The sequence below is a fragment of the Clinocottus analis genome, unplaced genomic scaffold, assembly GCF_023055335.1.
Source record: "Clinocottus analis isolate CAN_PGR_092001 unplaced genomic scaffold, fCliAna1.0.p SCAF_12, whole genome shotgun sequence".
NCBI lineage: Eukaryota > Metazoa > Chordata > Actinopteri > Perciformes > Cottidae > Clinocottus > Clinocottus analis.
In genome coordinates, this window is record NW_027175843.1 from 20,612,766 (window position 1) to 20,634,144 (window position 21,379).

General features: G+C 45.5%; 1 protein-coding gene across 1 annotated transcript in view; it reads right to left on the reverse strand.

The window, feature by feature from the left end:
* Nucleotides 1-3,234: 3,234 nt before the first annotated feature.
* The window catches only part of tbx15 (T-box transcription factor 15), a 26,087-nt gene continuing 7,942 nt past the window's right edge, over nucleotides 3,235-21,379 (reverse strand). The window contains exons 4-8 of the mRNA XM_068572618.1: nucleotides 15,292-15,463; nucleotides 8,984-9,151; nucleotides 8,426-8,490; nucleotides 6,307-6,404; nucleotides 3,235-4,802 (exon numbers count right to left, since the gene is read on the reverse strand). Coding sequence (XP_068428719.1) covers nucleotides 3,970-4,802; nucleotides 6,307-6,404; nucleotides 8,426-8,490; nucleotides 8,984-9,151; nucleotides 15,292-15,463 — 1,336 coding nt within the window. The 3' untranslated portion in view covers nucleotides 3,235-3,969. The remainder of the gene's footprint in view (nucleotides 4,803-6,306; nucleotides 6,405-8,425; nucleotides 8,491-8,983; nucleotides 9,152-15,291; nucleotides 15,464-21,379) is intronic.

Consider the following 21,379-nt stretch of genomic DNA (forward strand, 5'->3'; position numbering starts at 1 on the left):
ATTTTGTAGAATATAATAATAATAATAATATAAATCAGTTTGGTGAGCCGAACCCTGAAATATTAACTCAAGATAAGTTGACCAGATCATGTTGGTTGGACTTAAAATTAATAATATTATTAAACTATATGAAACACAACTCAGTTTGGTTGTAATTAGATTAAATAAATCCAAACAATTAGTTTTGTGAGTGATGAACTTCCTCTCTGTTTTATCTAAATATCTGAAGCTGATGATTTGTGTCACTTGTATTTTAATAATAATTCCAAAACTTTTTATTTATTTTTTCATCCATTTAAAGATGATCTTTGACTAAATGTCTTGTAAACTTCTTCTTCTTCTTCTTCTTCTTCTTCTTCTTCTTCTTCTTCTTCTTCTTCTTCTTCTTCTTCTTCTTCTTCTTCTTCTTCTTCTTCTTCTTCTTCTTCTTCTTCTTCTTCTTCTTCTTCTGTAGAAACATCGGCCACATCACCAGACTTGACATCTGTATCATGACTTTATCAATCAGAACATTGTTTCAAGATGTTCCTTGAAGGAGAAGAAACACACACACACCCACACACACACACACACACACACACACACACACACACACCCACACACACACACACACACACACACACACACACACACACACACACTTGAAGGTATGTGAGAGCCTTTTTGTGATTTAGAGCCTCGACACTGCAACACCTCAGAGAAGAGAGTCCACGTCTGCTGTCAGCGATGATTTACTGAGAAGAAGAAGAAGAAGAAGAAGAAGAAGAAGAAGAAGAAGAAGAAGAAGAAGAAGAAGAAGAAGAAGAAGAAGACGAAGAACAAGAACAAGAACAAGAACAAGAAGAGGAGGAATAATAAACACAACAGTTTACCAGAAATGTTTGATATTTTCTGGAACCCTAAAACAACCCCTCCCTCCTCTTCTTCTTCTTCTTCTTTAGTTCCCCACAGCGTGTTTCTTGAGTCTGTTAAAATGTCTGACACGGTGTCTGAAGGGAAAGATCATCGGCTGAGACAAGCAGGGGATTATGGGTAAACCCTCCAGTCGGCTCGCCGTCACTCAAAACATGGCCGCCAAAAAAAAAGCTGCAGACGAGAGCGCCGGATCTCACGACTCCTGCCGCCGACGTCGTTAACGACACACACACACGCACGCACACACACACACACACACACACACACACACACACACACACACACACACACACACACACGCACGCTGGTTTGTGTGTTTGTTGCATTAGAGTACGAGTCTCCAGGATGAAAGCCGTCCTCTCGGCCATTCGGTTCCACTTAGAGCGCTGACGGATGGCTGAGGCCTGAAAGCAGAGCGGCTGCATGACGTCATCTCACAGAGACGCCGCCTCGTCCAGCAGAGCGCCGGAGACGCGGAGGAGACGCGGAGGAGACGCGGAGGAGGCGCAGAGGAGACGCGGAGGAGACGCGGAGGAGACGCGGAGGAGACGCGGAGGAGACGGCTCGAGGTCTGAGGACCAGAGAGAGGAGATAACCTGGATGATTATTTGGGCTGAAATAACGTCCAGCGAGACGGAGCCGGAGCCAAATTCATGAAATCATGCGCTGCTCTCCGGTTGCCTGATGCTCATTATTTGAAGTCACGCTTTGGGGGGGAAGGAGGAAAAAAAAGCAGAAAATAAAACAGGTGTTTCCAATAGTGGGGTCACCCCCCCCCCCCCCTCACCTCCTCCTCTCTGAGTTCCTGATGATGCATCAGATATGATATTTCATGGCTGCAGCCGTGAACACATGATAGGAAGTGATTGGTGCTCAAGATATGAAGACATGAAGACATGAAGACATGAAGACATGAAGACATGAAGATATGAAGATATGAAGACATGAAGACATGAAGACATGAAGACCTTCTAAAGACATGAAGACATGAAGATATGAAGACATGAAGATATGATGACCTTCTGAAGACATGAAGACATGAAGACATGAAGACATGAATATGTGTGTAATGGATGCTGATTGGCCCTCGGGTATATTCCTAGAGGAGAAAAGATCCTAAATGCTGCAAGTGCCCCCCCCCCTCCGCCTCTCTCTCTCTCTCTCTCTCTCTCTCTCTCTCTCTCTCTCTCTCTCTCTCTCTCATGATTAAAGGGGGCTCTGTCTCTTTAAACAGGTGCAGTATTTATGTGCCGTTGGCACAAAGAGCTTTTAGTTTTTCCTTCTCGTCATAAACAGAACCAGCAGGCAGAAAATTACTCTTCTCTCTCTCTCTCTCTCTCTCTCTCTCTCTCTCTCTCTCTCTCTCTCTCTCTCTCTCTCTCTCTCTCTCTCTCTCTCTCTCTCTCTCTCTCTCTCTCTCTCTCTCTCTCTCTCTCTCTCTCTCTCTCTCTCTCTCTCTCTCTCTCTCTCTCCCCCTCCCTCCAGTTGGGTCGTGATGGATGCATTGCATCACAGCGTTTGAAGCTGGCTCTGTGATGTGGTGCAGAGCAGATGTTTTGAAGGCTCTCCCTGGTGATTAATAATCATGTCATGGTTGTTATTGTTGCCTAAAGGCCCGTGACCGGCTGCTGCGTGCTGATCACAAACACAGGTCAGCATAAATTAATCTCTGCGTATGCAAACCATCCGGGTCACGTGCCGTCTGCTGGTTGCAGTGAACGCTGTAATAAATACTAACAATGAATACTAATACATTAAATGAATACTCTCTGCGCGGGACATTTCTTTGTATATTTTACTTTGTATTTTTGTGTCTTTAAACTGTACTCAGACAGCACCTTTGGGGATTAATATATATATAATCTATCTAATTTGTCTAGTTTATATTATAAGCCTCCTCCTCCGTTGCGTGTCAGACCTATACAACAACACCTTTGAACTGTACATTATTGACGATACAGTACTGCCTCTTGTACCTTATTGCTTAATAAATAATACTCACATTTCACATTCCTGGAGGCAGTACTGTATCTACAATAATGTACAGTTCAAGGGTTTGCATGATAACACCTTTGAACTGTACATTATTGACAATACAGTACTGCCTCTCGTACCTTATTGCTTAGTAAATAATACTCACATTTCACATTCCTGGAGGCAGTACTGTATCTACAATAATGTACAGTTTATGCCCAACACCCTTGAACTGTACATTATTGATGATACAGTACTGCCTCTCGTACCTTATTGCTTAAATAAAATATTATGTTTGTCTAAACTGCAACGAGGAGAAACAAATGAATAAATCAAAACCATGTACATGAATTAAAACGTTTATTGAGCTTTTTTACGTGCTTGGCACATGTATTTACATTTTTTCAAAATGCCTCAAAAAAAAAAAAAAAAAAAAGAATTTACTTTTTGCCATCTCATCATTTTTTTCACACATTTTTCTTCACCTGTAACGTTGTTATACGGCTCAGCACTTAAATACACATCTCTACAACACACCACGACATACTTTAATTACTCTGCTTCTGCTATTGCTGCTTTTTTATATCTTTTTTCACACGGCAACTTTTTTTTTTTTTAAAGCTTATGTTATTGATTGCATTTCGCCATCTTTTCATATATATATGCAAAAAAAAAAAAAAAAAGTAATCCACTCAAAAAAAAAAAAACAAAAAAAAAAATAGCCATTCCAGTCTGTGAGGATAACGGGTCGATGGAGGTGTGGAGTCAAACAAAGCGTCCCGGAGCTTCTTCTGTGCTGCGTGAAGCCAAACCAGAACCTTCTGGGTCACGCCGGGCCCGAAAAACCCATCAAGAGACGGAGGATGAGTCACAGGAGAAGACGTGTTGCTGCATTGCACCGCGACGGGTTAATCCCTTCTGAGTGTGGTGGAGTTTGTTCTTTCTTCTCCTCATTAACAGAAAAAAAGGCATTTAAATAACAGTTTGGACTCTGGCGCCTCGTATGCGGTGGAGTGTAAAACAGTCGATATCCTTTTTTTGTTTAACGCTTCGTGTAAAAGAACCAGCGGGTTTCTTCTTCTACACCATGTGCATGGACATCTGGGAGGAGGAGCCGTACTGGCGGCCGTCGCAGGGGCCGCCGCCGCCGCCCTGCTGGCCGCCGCTGGCGTTGCCGATCATGTGCATGGTGTCCATGCCTCCGTTGGACAGGTACTGGCGCTCGCCGAAGGCGCCGGCGGGCGACGAGGAGCAGAGCAGGCCCCCCTGCGGCTTCTCGGGGCTGGCGGCCAGGCGGGGGGAGGCGGGGAAGTTGTATCCGTACAGGTTGTAAGGGTTGTGCAGGGAGAAGGCGTTGTAGGAGCCCTGCTGCACGTGGTGGTGGCCCCCACCGAACATGTGGGCGGAGGAAGGGGAGGAGCCGGACGAGGAGGACGAGCCGGGGCCGGAGCCGCCGGAGCCGCCGCCGCCGCCGCCGCCGGCCTGCATCACGTACTGGAGCTGCGAGGCCGGGAAGGAGCCCAGCTGGCCGCCGTAGGCGTCCATCTTGGATCCGGGCCCGCCGACGCCGCCGACGTGACCGCCGCCCTGCAAAGTCCTCTGCGGCAGGAAGGACTCTGAGGGCTGAGCGGACGCCACGCCGCCGCCGCCGCCGCCCGCGGCCTGCAGGCGGCCGTAGGAGCTGTCGGCCAGGCCGCCGTAGCCCTGCAGGGCGGCCATGTTGCTGCGGGCGCACGCCGGGTACTCGGACAGGCCCAGGTTGCACAGCTGGCTCTCCCGGCAGCCCACGTTGAAGCTGTTGGGCGCCAGGTGGAAGGTGGGCGGGGAGCAGGAGGGGGACAGGAGGTGAGCCGCCCCGGAGGGGGAGGGGGTCCCCGTGCTGGAGGCGGTGGGGGAGGAGCCAGTGCTGCCACCTGCAGAGCAAACGCACAGCGTGAGGTACTGCGGCTTTAAGAGGGACGCCAGAGAGACGAGGAGGTTACGCAATAGAAGCTTCTATCATGAAAGATCACAAACAGATTCATCATCCATAAGACTCCAGCAGAGATGCTCATTCATTGGTTCTCCACGTTAAAAAGAGTCACACCATCACTAACGTCGGGTATGTTTCACCTGATAAAATATATTTCACATCAAAATATATTAAAATACAACAATACAAGGCAAGTTGAAGTACTCTTCCTTCATTTTACCCCGAAGAACTTCTCAAAAAAACCAAACAGGAATCTATTTTCAGGGGTCCATGTTTGGGAAGTGAAGTCTTCCTTCAACGTGAAACCCATCTGAGATGCCTTCACCCTGTTTTCACCACTAAGGTGAGGCGGAGCCCAGGAGGCGGAGCCTCTCCACCACCAGGTGTGCACAAGCAAACATTCCCGTTAGAAAGTGAGCGGCGCGGCCGCGGTTTGGCCCGCGGGCCGCGGTTTGGCTTCCTCAGGTTCAGGCTGAAGGCGGCTGGCACGATGCAGCGAGTCAGAGCGACGCGGGATATCCATCCAGAACCCCTCTATTAATGAGGGTCTGGCTGGGTTTCAGATGGAGGAAGAGGAGGAGGAGGAAGAAGAAGAAGAAGAGGAGGAGGAGGAGGAGGAGGAGGCAGAACTAAACAATCCAGGACTCGCTTGGCTGAGGATCTGATTTTGCAACATATGCATTCGATAATATCACTGCAGTGTAGAAGATAGAGAGAGAGAGAGAGAGAGAGAGAGAGAGAGAGAGAGAGAGAGAGAGAGAGAGAGAGAGAGACAGAGAGAGAGAGAGAGAGAGAGAGAGAGAGAGAGAGAGAGAGAGACAGAGAAGTTTGGTGATGTCATGTTTTCCTCTAGGGCTCGAGGTGCTTCGGCGCCGAGGGGGAATAGTTGATTATATGAAGGGAGAAGGACACACACACACACACACACACACACACACACACACACACACACTCTTCGGAGGAGTTTCTGGATAGCGAGCAGGACACAGGCGACCTCGTCCCGAGCTGACGTCGTCCATAAAAAGCGAGCGTTTTATTTTGGGTGTTTTACACGTCGAGAAGCAGAGTTCACCAGACGAGGGCGAGCAGAGGACAACGCACGTGTGTGTGTGTGTGTGTGTGTGTGTGTGTGTGTGTGGTGACGTGTGCAGAGGGGCGGGGCCAGCTCGGGGCCGCACAAGGTCACGCCGTCTCCACGGAGAACGAGTGGAAAAAGGGATCGTTTCATACGTTGTTTTGGGGTCGAATGAATCTTTCAACGAGCTGAATTGATGCTAAAAACATCTTTTTGACAGAAAGGAGTGCGTTGGGGGTCGGCAGGTGGAGGTGGAGGATGTCAGCCCTTCAAAATAAAAGAAGGAAACACGTATACGAGCCGTAAAGACTGAAAAGAGGGAACTCTGAGCAGCAGACGTTCTCCAGAGGAACGCGCCGCCGGTTCTCACCTTGCTGCTTCTGCATGTTGGTGAAGTCCTCGAAGGTGAGCGTCCTCACCGGAGGCCTCCAGAAGGCGTAGGTCTCCATGATGGCCTCCAGGCCGGTCCTGAGGAGGGAGGGCGGGAAAATGAGCCGAAACCTCTGAAACCGGTTTGTTCATGTTGTGAACGTATTTATTTATTATCATTCTGCTTTTCCTTCTTTTATCTTCCATATTTAATCTTTATTGACATGAAAACTGAAGCATTACATCATATCACAGAAGGACGTGATGTGTTCTTCCTATTTAGTCTCTTTTTTACTTTTTTTATTGTTGTGAATATATTTTTAAATTGTATTGCCTTCATTTTATTTATTTTTGTTATATTGTTCTCTAAAATTGTTTCATATCTGTTTTTTTATGCATTTATTTATGTGCATTGAAGCAGCAATGTTCTGAAAATAAAGAAATATCATCAAAAACAAAACAAAAATACAATCTAAAAGCTGGCATCATTCATGGAGTCCAGTACACTCTTTAAATATTGTTAAATGTAAATTATTTTCCAGTTTGCATCATAATTTTATTTTCCTCATTAACTGTAAGATTCTTCTAACAAAGTTTCTTTTTCAAAGTGTAAATAAACATAAATACTACTTTCAACTTTGTAATAATCTCAAAAGGTTTGCCCAACGCACACGTGTGTGTGTGTGTGTGTGTGTGTGTGTGTGTGTGTGTGTGTGTGTGTGTGTGTGTTGATGGATATGAGAGAATATTAGTCAATAATAATATTAATAATAATAATAATCATCTCCCTCACAGGAGGAAACTTGAGTCATAAAAACAGGATCAGGAGGTTTGATGTTCCTGAACTCATAAATCTGTCGTTCTCCTTCCTGTTGCTTTACTTCCTGCTCGCCGTGTTATTTCAGGGTCGTTAGCCTCGTTAGCTCGGCCTCGTTAGCTCGGCCTCATTAGCTCGGCCTCGTTAGCGTGGCCCTGAGCGGCCCTCCATCACTGCTCCTTTCTCACGCACCAGAAGCCGACAGACGAGCTGCTCTGCTGGCGAGCGTCTGGTGGAGAAGCCGGGCGGCTCTGCAGCTCCACTCATGTGGGATTATCTGGCCCCGCCCCCACAGGAAACCACTAAAGTACAGAAACGTCGTGGCGACCGCCAACGCCGCTGGCTGCCTCCGTTCATGTCTGCAGTCAGCTTTTGCAGAATGGACTGAAGCAGACGCAGAGAAAATACTTTTTAAGTCGGATCACTGGGATCCAACATGGCCGACTGCAGGGAGGGCGTCATGGAGATAAATGTCTTTTTTCTCTCCGCAGACAAATATCTCACGCTCCGTTATCTTTTCATCTGTCGCTTTCCTGCAATGAAATTCTGACGCCAGTTCATAAATCATGCAGCCTATTGTTTTGAAAAACCAAAAAAAGATGTCTTAAAATGTCTCGTGTGCCAATAATGCAGACCAGATGGAGGGGGGGGGGGGTGCTTTCATGTGGGGAGGCCCCGCCCCCTCCTCTGCTTCCTACTCTCAAAGAGGAGGAAGCAGAGGAGGAAACAAAGGAGGAAACAAAGAGCTCAGAAGCCACAGTGTCATCGGCCAATGGGACCGCTCCGTCTGGATGACGTCAGTGTCATCGGCCAATGGGAGCACTCCCTCTGGATGACATCACAGTGTCATCGGCCAATGGGAGCACTCCCTCTGGATGACATCACAGTGTCATCGGCCAATGGGAGCGCTCCGTCTAGATGACATCAGTGTCATCGGCCAATGGGAGCGCTCACAGCTGATGCAACAGAAAGAAAATGTCTGACGTCATGTTTTCAGGCCTCGGCTTCTCGTTTCTCTGCTGAAGTTGTTTGAACGTTAACTGCAAAGCGTTTGTGTTAAACCTCGTGAGCTGAAGGTGTGCAACACACAGGTGTGCAGCACACAGGTGTGCAGCACACAGGTGTGCAACACACAGGTGTGTAACACACAGGTGAAACCTGAGGGTTTATTGCTTTATAACATCTGAAGCTCGTGATGAAGAGTCCGGCTGTCAGACACACAGCAGCTGTTCTTCTACCTTCAAACCGTATTTACGCTCTCACAGATATTAAAAACAATAATAATCGTTGTGTGGTGACGAACCTGTTCCTCCCAGAGTCTCTGAATCCTTTGGCGAACGGGTTGCGGTCGATCTTTAGTCTGGTGATCTGCAGGCAGGAAGCACGAGATGAAAAGCTGTTTCCTGAACACTTCAACACTTGAACACTTAAACACTTAAACACTTGAACACTTAAACACTTGAACACTTGAACACTTCATCTCTGCAGTTTATACTGACGGCTACACGTCTGATTATCTACTTTTCTTTAAAGAAGGAAGCTCTGTTGTCGTAGCGCTAACTAGCTCCATGCTACAGATGCTAAGTCTGAGAAGTAGAAGAGGTAACGTTTAAATAAGTTTAGTAACAGTTAATAATAATAATTTAATATTAGCTTCTTAAAGTGCTTCTGAATTCGATCGTATCCACACAAAAAGCTAATGACTCTTGCAACAACGCAACATTGTTGCAAGAGAACCACATTGTCTCAAGAGAACAACATTGTTGCACTACAGCAACATTGTTACAGGACAACATAGTTAAAGGAGAGCAACATTGTTGCAGGACCGCAGCATAGTTGCAGGGCAACATAGTTGCGGTACCTGCTGGTTCTGGTAGGCCGTCACGGTGGTGAAGACGGTCTCGGGGAAGCTGAAGGTCTTCACGCCGTCGCCGCTCGGCACCGCCTTGTTCTGAGAGAGCTCGCTGCTGAAGTCCTTCCTGATGACGTGCACGCGGGGCTGGTACTTGTGCATGGAGTGCAGGATGATCTGAAGACGAGCGAGGAAGGTGCATCACATCTCTGAAGCCTTTATTGATCTTTATTGAGACTAATACGCACTTTATTATGCATTTATAAAGTTACTACACACGTTCAAAGTTAACTATTCGCTTTGCAGCTGAGGAATCTAATGACGCTCCTTATTAAGGTTCATAATAATATTATTTATTGTGTTCTAATTTACTTTTTTAGACATGTTTTGCGTCAATAAGTGTATAATCATCCGCTAAAAAATGCATGAATTTGGCAGAAAAATGCCCCTGAAATCTGTAAAAAAAAACAGTTTATTAGAGCGTAATAAATGTTTTATTACCATTAATAATGCATTCTTCACTTTAGATTGTGCAGAAAGCATAGCTAACTGTTAATAAATGCATAATAAAGTATGACGTAATCTAATTATGCAGCAATAAAGTTTAACAATGATACAGCAAATATAAATAAATATGTTTATAAACAATTTTAACAAGACTTTTATTGCCGTTCATAAGCAGTCAACTACCTGCTAACAAGTTTCCTACAATATAAATGTCTTAAAATAGAAGAACACATTGTTTATATTGCTATAAATAAGACTTAATAAGCATTTCATAAGCCTCTCCACACATGAACTAACGCATCAAAAGGTCGTGAAGATGAAGTTCAACCAAAGTACATTTTTCAGAATAATCTGGATCTAAACTTCTGATTTCTATGAATCCTTTCCCGCTTGTAAAACATGATGAAGTGACATCAGCGACCCGCTGGACCCGCGAGGCGTCGGGTTGCAGAGCTGCAGGATTAGAGGCCAGGAAGTGCTCGTGCGTTTAGTGCCGGATCTCAAATCCACCAACCCTCCACGTCTCCGGCTGCAGGAGGCTTTTTCTTTTTGTTGTTGTTGTAACGTCAATTAGCTGCAGCGCTTTGCCCTCAGCAGCAGCAGAGCCGCGTGACGCGCAGCAGGAAACGCCGCTCACGCTGCGACGGCGCTCGCCGCAGGGCCCGAGGAGGATTACCTCACAGCGGAGGCGTCAGGCGGTGCCGGCCCGCTCCGCCTCGGGCCCTCGGTCTGCTCTTCATTACTCTGAAGGAGAGAAAAACCTGGAGCCCAAAGAAAAGGAGCGCTGCTGCCACTGAGGGGTCCTTCCTCTTAAAGGGCCAGAGCGCCACATCACACCTTCTAACTGGATACACACACACACACACTCACACACACACACACACACACTCACACTCACACACACTCACACTCACACTCACTCACACTCACACACACACACACACACACACACACACACACACACACACTCACACACACTCACACTCACTCACACACACACACACACACACACACACACACACACTCACACTCACACTCACACACACACACACACACACTCACACTCACTCACACTCACACTCACACTCACTCACACTCACACTCACACACACACACACACACACACACACACACACTCACACACACTCACACTCACTCACACACACACACACACACTCACACTCACACTCACACACACACACACACACACTCACACTCACTCACACACACACACACACACACTCTCACACACACACACACACTAACACACTCACACTCACATGCACACACACACTCACACTCACATGCACACACACACTCACTCACACACACACACTCTCACACACACACACACTCACACTCACACACACACACACTCACACTCACACACACACTCACTCACACACACACACACACACACTCACACACACACACACTCACACACACACACACACTCACACTCACACACACACTCACTCACTCACTCACACACACACACACACACTCACTCACACACACACACACACACACACACACACACACACACACACACACACACACACACACACACACTCACACACACACAGATGCAAGCTAATGCAAAACTTCGCCTGTCAATCAAGCTGTGTGGGCGGAGCCGAGGGGCTCAGGAGAAAATGTTAATAAGTAGTTAAATGTTTTACTGAAAGAGAGATTTCAAATAAAAGTTGTGTCTTTACGAGAAAAGAGAAGAAAGGCTTTCAAGTGTTTCCTGTCTGGACAAACAAACGTGTTTTTAAATAAACAAGAATACAAATTGTTTGCAACAACTTGACCGACATCCGTTACTGGTGGATGAGAGGATGTAAACGTACATTTAAACTGCATCGTGAAGGAGCCATGAAGCCATACATTTCTGCTTGTTTAACATATCTACACGTCATAATGTACGTATTGAAATTACAGTTTAAAAGTATTTAATTCATCAGAAACACAACTACTGTACTAATAAGCTCCTTTGAAGTCAATTGTTAAACTATTTGTTTTGTATTTTATTGTTAAAATGCAGATTTTATTGCAGCTTAACTGCATGAAAAACTACACAATTACTTTTGTTCTGTTGTTCTGTAAATATGTTGATGACTCACGTCCAGAAAACACTCACAGGAGGTTTGAAATGAAAGTACAACTCTTCATGAAGTGTGTCTCACACACTCTCACACACACACACACACACACACACACACACACTGAGCACCCAGAGGAGCCCGAGGTGACGCGGAGTCGACACAATCGGTCCGAAGAGGCGGTGATTTCATTTAACGGCCTTTTTATTGAAACGTATCCGGACGTCGGCGCCGTGAAGTCAAATGAAATCATGTTTACAGAGAACCATTGTTGCAGATTTTCAAAGCAAAAAGAAATAATTAAATTAGCGTCAAGGCTCCGTGTGCGAGACGTCATCCTGTTACACTCACTGACTGTAAAGTCATCGCACCGCCCGGCGACGAGGCGCCAACGACACAGAGGAACTAACGAGAAACCAACGAAGAAGAAGGTTTTCACCCAATGGAACAACCCGGCTCAGCTGCGTTGGGTCGGTCCATCCTTCTCTGGTTGTTTCATTACATAATATAAGATAGAATAATCCTTCATTAGTCCTTCCATTGGGAAATTACAGGATTAGGGTCTTAGGGGTCGTCCATCTTTCTCTGAGTTGGTCCTAAAGTTTTCTCCTCACAGATCAGAAAGGACGAGGCAGGAAACAGACGACAGGCGAAGAGAGAATTTGCATATTTAAATGCAGGAATTTGCTGATAAAAGTCTTAACTAATCAACTGAGAAACGCTTGAACGCCGACTGTTTGTCTTTATTTAACAACGTGTGTGTTGTTGCTTCAGACCCGGTTGATGAGTCGGAGGCCTCGAGATGTTTTTCCCTCTCGGCTTCTGGCGCTCGCCGGACGCTGCACGCCACCACGAGTCCAGCAGGGCGGCGAGCTTTCTGCTCCCACGCAGGAAGCGCCGGAATCAATTCCACTCTCTCCGAAAAAAAAGGCCCAAAGCGACCGGCAGCCGGCCGCTAACGATCCACATGTTACTGCGTTTGTCGCCCGCTGAGCCGATCGTCTGCAGGAGCAGAGCGGAGACGTCGCACGAGCAGCTTTTCTCATCATCCGCGAGGAGATTTGATTTGAAGCTCCTCGTGCTCTTTTTTTTTTTAACAACATATCTGCAGATATCAAAGCCTCCAAAACAGCTCGGACAGCCGCGCCAGGAGGCGTCGGGGTCTGCTGTTGATTCAATCTGCTTTAATTGATGAAACCGAGGCTCCGAGGAACTTCACACACGGCCCAGAAAAGATCCCACGAAGGGGGAGGTTTGACTTACGAGGCTCAATTTCACTCAAAGCCGCCATTTTTTCTTCTTTTTATGGTCTTTAAATTACACACTTTGCACAAATTGAGTGTAATTTGTGACTTGGGATGAAATGTTTAACGACAGCACAATGTGTTTCTCAGCATTACGTCACAGTTTGAATCCAGCAGGACGGAGACGGAGATGAAAACAGTTTATTGTCTTTAGAGCTTCATTTATCCTCTTCTGGCCACTAGAGGGCAGCGAGACATCCAAACTCAAGTACTCGGGTTCTACGTTCTAGGTTCTAGCGTCTGTGTCTTCTCAAAAAAAACTTCCAACGTCGGTATAGTTTGTTTTTTAGGTTTACTCCGGCAAGAAAACTACTTCTGTCGGTTTCAGAAAAAATGGCGGTTTGGGTTAAAATACTTTAAATACGTCAAATATGGATGCTCGTTAAGTTGTATTTTTTTGTAATTGTTGTTTTTGTTGTCAGTACTTTGAATAATATTTGAATGCGGCAACAAAAAAAAAGGCGCCATGTTTTATTTCTGGGACTTGGGTCGATTTCTCCAAACTTCCATCAGCCAATCACGTCGAACGAGTAAAACTTTATTACTTACGTCAACGTTGACAAAGGCAGCAGAGACCAGATTTAATCCTGTCTTTGTTACCTTTCACAATAAAAGCCCGAGACTACATCAGTGGGTCTGAGTGTCTAATAAAGACGTGGAGGGGTTAGCTTCGTTAGCCGAGAAGCTAACGGATCGCTACGTGTTGGGAGAGAAAACCGCAGCTTTAGAGTCCATTAGGAGTCGTCTTTTCTTACCTCTCGACTATTTTTATAAAAAAGTTTTTAATATTAAGTATTTTCTTTCGCTTTATTGCAGGTTTTAAACATAAGGGACCAATAATCAAAAGCTAATACACTTTTCTTCCACAATATATGTCGCCCCTTTTCTCATAAAACCTACTTCTAACTACAGAAAAGCATAAAGCGCCAATCGGGGGCTCACTGCCCGCTCGCTGATCACGCATAAGGACGGCAGTAAATCCAGCAAATTGTGGTCTAAGTTGATGCATTGCCGTTAAATATTTCACCTACGAAAGCCACATGACACACTGGGAGCAGCCAAGACCCAATAAGAGCCTCGCTCTAAGCTCGCCACCTCCGTTAGCGACCGGCTGCAGGCGAGGCCGTAAATCAGGCCGGTTGCGGCGGGACTGAACGTTTAGCTCGGGCGGTGCGGCCGCCGCAGCGTCCTGCAAATCAAATCCAATCATTAAGTGCCTTTAACGAAACCGTTTCGCCAAAGGAAATGAATATTGAGGGCACGGGTTCAAATCCCAGACCTCTAATATCCCCCCCCCCCCCCCCCTCCTCACGCTAATCCTCAAACCGCATGATACCCAGTCAGGGTGGACCCTCGTCAAGAGGGAAGTGTGGGGGAGCAGACTGTCAGAGCCTTGTGGTTCTGTGACTCATGAAAGCATGAAGGACCGTGTCAGCTTTCCTTTCAAGCCGACGCATCAAGACCATTGCAGCCAGATAAAAAAAGAAAGAAAGAAAAGGGAGAAAGCGGCCTCCAGCTCCAACAGGCGCTCGCTGCTGCAGCGGCGAGCGTGGAAGTTTAAAATGAAGCTAATAAATCACAGCTTGAACGTTTAAACTCGGAGCGTTTTGAGGCTGAAATAGCTATCATCGTCGTCACAGGTTCCAGTGCGTCGTCAGTTTAAAAGTACGGCTCTGATTCATGCGCCGGCCCCCATGATGCAACTGGGTTTTTTTGGGGGTGGGGGGGGAATGTGTTCAATTTAAGTGATTTGTGAGGCGCATATTAAAAAGAAAACCACAATCCCCCATTAAAACATATTGAATATTAAACGGCATTCGGACAATTCTCTTTGTAACGTGATGCATTCAGGTCATGTGGGAAAAATCTGACTCGGAGGAAACTGAAGATCTAAAGATGAAATAACCCAAAACAGTTTGGTGTGTGTGTGCTCTTCTTCTTCTTCATGGATACTTATGAGGACCAAAATATATTTTTGAAGTATGGAAACTATGTACTTAAAAAACACGTCACCAACGTCGCTAACGCAACTTTAAAAACACGTCATGAACGTCGCTAATGTAACTTTAAAAACACGTCACCAACGTCGCTAACGTAACTTTAAAAACACGTCATGAACGTCGCTAATGTAACTTTAAAAAGACGTCACAAATGTTGCTAACGTAACTTTAAAAACACATCACAAATGTTGCTAACGTAACTTTAAAAACACGTCACAAATGTCGCTAACGTAACTTTAAAAACACATCACAAACATAGCTAACGTAACTTTAAAAACACACACAAAAGTGTGCAAAACAAAAGGCAACACTAAAGAAACAACATTCTGTTGCGTTTGATCATCTCTGTTCGCGTCACATTGCCCAGGAATAAGAAGCTTTCTTTAAGATTCAAGCCTTACGTGTCCCTGGTCGTCCAGCTCGTTGTTGGTGAGCTTGAGCTTATCGAAGCTGACCACCTGCCTCATCCAGGTGTCCCCCGAGGCCAGAGAGTCCGGGTGGATGTAGGCCCGCGGCGGCACCGGGGAGTCGGCGTTTCCCGCCACCATCCACTTGGAGCTGTGGTACACGTACCTGCAAGACAAGACGCAGGGGAAAGCTTAACTCAGGCACATATCTGGTAGGTAGAAGCTCATACCCCCAAACGCTTTATAATACGTGTAGATTGTGTGATAAATTGTTGTGTATTTCATGTTTAAAAACCTGCCTGCTTGAGTCTACACAGATTACCCCGAGTTCCAAATATAAAATGGATGCTGCACGTTCGCGTGCGGCCTTCAATTTTTTAGTAAACTTGAAACGCTAACGCACACGTCACTCTGACCGCGTTGGTATTGCAGAAGGTCGTCGCTTCCCTGCTCAGGACAAACGGGTTCGAGTCCCCGAGGTCGCCCCGGGGGCCGAGCGGGTTATTACAAAAGGATGTCTGGTGTCCCGACGAGAGGCCGGAGACGCCAAACAAACTGCAAACACTCGGCCACGTTGCCACAACAGCGGCTCCGCGGACCCATGTGTTGTTTCTTCATTGCGCTTGTATCGAGTTCATTGTTTCGAATATATTCCACACGCAGTCACACACTCCGCCGCATACTTTCAATTAAGCAGAGCCATAACATTTTGATGATGTTGTGTGTGAGTTTGGGGCGTCGACTCGCGGTCGTCCCGCCCGTTAAACAGCGGGGAGAAAGAAGAAAGACGCAGACTTTACTCTGCTTTTTTTCTGCTTTTTTTAAAACAAGTCCACGAACCAGCAGCCAACACTGTGGGCATTGTTTTAGTGAAGGACAAAGGAGAAAGGAAAGGAAAGGAGGGAGTAGGGAAACAAAGGAAGGAGCAGCGAGATGAAGAAAGTCATCACAATGTGGAGGACAGTTGGATAAAAGAGGGCAGCGAGAAAGAGCGGGAGAGCGAGGTTGAGAGTAAGAGGAGGAGAGCGAGTGTGAAGCACAGCTGGTTAACTTTAGTTCTGGCGCTCCAAAGTGTTTTATCTGCAGCGTCTCTGCCAAAGTCATCACTCACTGCTGAAACATGGACAAAACGCTCATTTGGTCCTTTGGTCATTGCCTCGAAGGGGCTACACACACCTAAAATATATGTATGTGGTTGTATAGAAGTCACTTCATGTGTTAAAGCTGCATTCTCTCTCCTGACCACCAGGGGGCGACTCCTCTGGTTGTATAGAAGTCTATGCTTCATGTGTTAAAGCTGCGTTCTCTCTCCTGACCACCAGGGGGCGACTCCTCTGGTTGTATAGAAGTCTATGCTTCATGTGTTAAAGCTGCGTTCTCTCTCCTGACCACCAGGGGGCGACTCCTCTGGTTGTATAGAAGTCTATGCTTCATGTGTTAAAGCTGCGTTCTCTCTCCTGACCACCAGAGGGCGACTCCTCTGGTTGTATAGAAGTCTATGCTTCATGTGTTAAAGCTGCATTCTCTCTCCTGACCACCAGGGGCCGACTCGTCTGGTTGTATAGAAGTCTATATAAGTGACTCTACTTCTCTCTTGATGTATTCCCTCAGTAAACATTGTAAACATGAGTTTATGTCTCAATCTCTAGTTTCTAGTCTTCTTCTATACAGCCTGATGTTCATTTAGTACATTATGGTCTGTTGGAGTCAAACAGACCATAAAGCAGGGGACGCTTTAGGGGCGGGGCTACAAGTTGATTGACAGGTCGGTGGCGTTGCAAAAAACAAGATGGCGACGGTGTTTAATTGTTTTTAAGTGAATCAAAACAAAATCCCCTGACGTGCTACACGCTGGCCCTTTAAGGAATATCAAAGTGTTAAATATATTTTTTACAGTGTATTACATCACACAACGATGTAAAAATAGGCTTTTATTAAAGAAAATGAAAATATCCAGCTGTTAAATGGTGAAATTTAATTTAATTTAAATTTAAGTACTTTCTTGTTTTTGACTTTATCGAACACACACCTCCACACACAGCTCTGACTTCTGACCTTGACACTCACACACACATCCGTACACACACACACACACACACACAGGCGCGCATGTTGCCAGGCGTTTCTGTAATTTCCTGTTTGGACCTCTGTTTAGGGTTACGCTCGGCGTAGCAGGGAAAGTGTTAAGGAACGAGGAAACTTTAGCTCCAAACAGGACTGGAAATCTGATTAGTCCGCTTTCATCTTCCATAAATCTGCCATCTGGCACCCGGCACGATCAATAAAGACTGGACTTTATGTGACACCCTTACTGGACAGATGGGGGGGGGGGGGCAACACCAAACCACACAGCTGACAAACCCACAAGCTGAGATACACTCTTTCCCTCTGTCTTTCTCCCACACACATCACACACACGCTCAACAATCAGAGTGTGTGTGTGTGTGAGTGTGTGCACATACCCGGCTCATCACACATGCTAACACAGGCCGGTATGCACATAAAAACACACACACACACACTTGCCAAACCGAGGCTGTATATTGGATTACTGTACTGACAGAGTAAATATTGCTATTGAATTACCAGTCAGGGTTGACTGGTGAGTGTGTGCTGAGTTTGTAAGAGAAGACCAACAACTTTGTGTGTGTGTGTGTGTGTGTGTGTGTGTGTGTGTGTGTGTGTGTGTGTGTGTGTGTGTGTGTGTGTGTGTATCTTAAGGTTAAGATGACGTTGAGGTGATCTATAGGTTTTTAACTGATGACGTCCTCATAAGTATATCAACTTGAATATGAATTTACTTTGTATGCCATAGTATGAGTGTGTGTGCACGTGTGTGTGTTTTTATATTTATATACTTGCAAAGACTAAGATAGTTAATAAGAAAGGTTTTTACAACCCGTCCCAAACTTCGTACCTAACTTTAAAAACATGTCACAAACATAGCTAACGTTGCTTTAAAAACATGTCACAAACATAGCTAACGTAACTTTGAAAACATGTCACAAACATAGCTAACGTAACTTTGAAAACAAGTCACGAACATAGCTAACGTAACTTTGAAAACAAGTCACGAACATAGCTAACGTAACTTTGAAAACAAGTCACGAACGTAGCTAACGTAACTTTAAAAACACGTCACAGACATCGCTAACATAACTTTAAAAACACGTCCTAAATAACGCTAACGTAACTTTGAAAACATGTCAAAAATATTGCTAACGTAGCTTGAAAAACATCAAGAATGTAATTAAGGAAATACGTCGCTAATGTTACTGAAGTACGGCTTGTTTTCAACATAAAATGTTATCTATACGACAATAGGTGAGAGCGGGCTGATAGAAACATGTTTTACATCTTTAGAATTAACTTTCTAAAGTGTGAGCATCGTCTCCTCTTCCTGGACCTGTGAGAACCAAGTGTCCTCACAAATGAAGTAAAACAAATAATAGAGAATCCTTCAATTTGATGGATAGTTTTTCCAGTCGTCATTTCTAATAAAGTTTAGAACTTGAGTTCTTTGGATTATTGTGAGAAGGAAATGAAGGACGACGTGTTTGTTGTGTGTGTTTTATAACTTTTGAAGATGCGTGTGTGTATGTGTGTGTGCATATGTGTGTGTGTGTGTGTGTGTGTGTGTGTGTGTGTGTGTGTGTGTGTGTGTGTGTGTGTGTGTGTGTGTGTGTGAGGAGCCAGACGTTCAGCAGCTTGAGCTCAGAGCAAACCGAGCGAGCGTCCACATGAAGAGCAGTAATATGGAGCTTTAACGAGCGCGGTCCCAATGAGTCGTTCCTAAAGAGGGCCGCGAGCCCAAGCAAAGCAAGGCCGCTCCAGTAAAGACTTTCGTTCCAGACCCCAAACTCCCCAAAGCCGTGAGACACAGCAGACCAGTGACAGCTCACGGCTCGGTTTGCAAAAATGACTGGTGGTGAGTTTTCCGGGCCAGAAAGAAGAAAATCCTATTAACAAGATCTTCTGGCCTCCATGAGGTTCCTGGATTACGGGGTCCTGTTTTTCGGGGTTCTGGTTTTCGGGGTCCTGGTTCGCTCGCGTGAACCAACGACGATATGAAATGCAACTCGCATGCACAACAAAGCAGAAGTCACTTCCTTCATGTCCGTCTTTGTTACCTTTTGGAAACCAAGCCCACCATCTGGGTCACTACTCGTAAAACATCTTTTTGGTAAGATTAGGATTTAAATAATTGGAATCGGCAACAGAATCACAATGAAACAAAGAATTGGTCTGTTAGGAAGGAGTTTCGGTCCAAAAATGAAAAAAAAATACTTATTTTATGGCAAAACATTGGCCGATTTGGGCATGCTGGGTATCGAAATGTTCATCAAATGACTTGGTAGGAAAGAGAAGGAGCCTCGTCTTGAAACTAACCTTCTTTATGTTTTGGAACTTCCTGTTTTAAAAAGGTCTCTCCAGCCTTTTTAAAACATGTTTTGTCTCTTATGAAGTGATTATTGTCCGGTTTTATTATTATTATTATTATTATTATTATTATTATTATGGACATTATTGTTTTTTAGGGATAGCTTGATAGCTCAGATGTTTGAATTTTTGACTATGAATTTAAATAAGTATCTTACATTTGACAAACTCTGGTGATATTCTATATTTTTATGACTGTTAAATAATCCCATGATTTAATCCTCAGATCTATTATCCAGTAAACTGTCCTGGTGTCTTGATTAAATAAATCTGTGTCAGTCCGCCACAGAAAATAGTCCCCAACAAAAGCACAAGTCTTACTTCAGTTGTGTTTGTGTTTCATGTCCAGCTTTTTAAAAAAAATCACTTCTTTGGGGGGGACTGTTTCTACAAACCACAGGATAAGTTTCTAGACCAAAGATCTGTTTCATAAATCTGTTTCCTGTCAGAGTCGCATCGCTCAACGCCACGCGGTTAACATTGTGAAACAATTAGGACACGACCAGCGGCCTCCTGGGTGAAAGTCCTGTGTTTGTTTGACCCCTTAAAGACTTTCGAGCTTGTTCGACTCGTTCTTTCAGCACATAACTCCCAACTGTTGACGTTCAGTATCTGTGGTTAGCAGCTGGGCCGCCTGACAGTGGAAACCAGGACCTGGCATTAACTCCTTGTTGGGTTTCAGAACATTTCCAGCTTTCTTCTCTCAGATTAAAACTCCCCGTCTTTGCTCAATGAGGCTCATCTGTCTGCTTGACTCCTCCACGAGTTTCAGAGGCTCTCTTTGTTACATCTCTAAAGCCATAAAGGAACAACACTGGCAGCTTTGACAGACAGCATCCCTACTGGTCAGCCTCCATTCCCAGTGTAACATTACCAGTTCACACACATAACAGCCTGTTTCTGCAGCGGCTTCAGCTTCTGAAACCTCACACAGCTCACTGCTGTCACCTGAAGAGATGACGCTGAGCAGCAGGTACACGAGCTGCCGCACGCGTCTTCTTTCAGTCTCCGCCTCCTTTTCTTCTCGGCTCCGCCTCCTTTCCCCCCTGTTTTTTCTGCACGGTGAGCGTTATATATCTCCTCTGGATGATGAATACATTTCAATCTCCTCTCCCTCCGTCGGGCTCGAGGGCGTCCGTGTTATTACAAACCCAGAGAGATTCATCACGTGCAAAGCGTCCTCCAAGCACGTGCACGCTTAATAATCGCACCTTCGCGTCCCTTCACCGGTGCAACCGGTCGAGGAGGAACTACTTTCTGTGAGTTGCCAAGAAGACGAAGTGAACGTCGTCTCGCAGCAAGTTATGAGAAACCTGCAAACTTAATATCTTTTGACCGGGAAAAAAAGACCAACAGGAGTCAAAATGTTTGAGGAGCATCCAGGAAAATACAGTTGTGCGCTCCAGCTGTCCAGAGCTCAGATCGTGCAGATGTGCGGCCGTGCGCGTGCACGTCACGTGCACAGCTGTGCGTTTCTTTCACATTTGCAGACTGAAAGTGTCCGAGAGATCTTTATGTGCTGGTGTGCAACAACAACGACAAAAAGCCACACGGCAGCGTTTTTCTTCCCCAAATTCTTGGCAAGGCTGATGATGGGACATTGAACGTCCCACAGACATTGAACGTCCCACAGACATTGAAC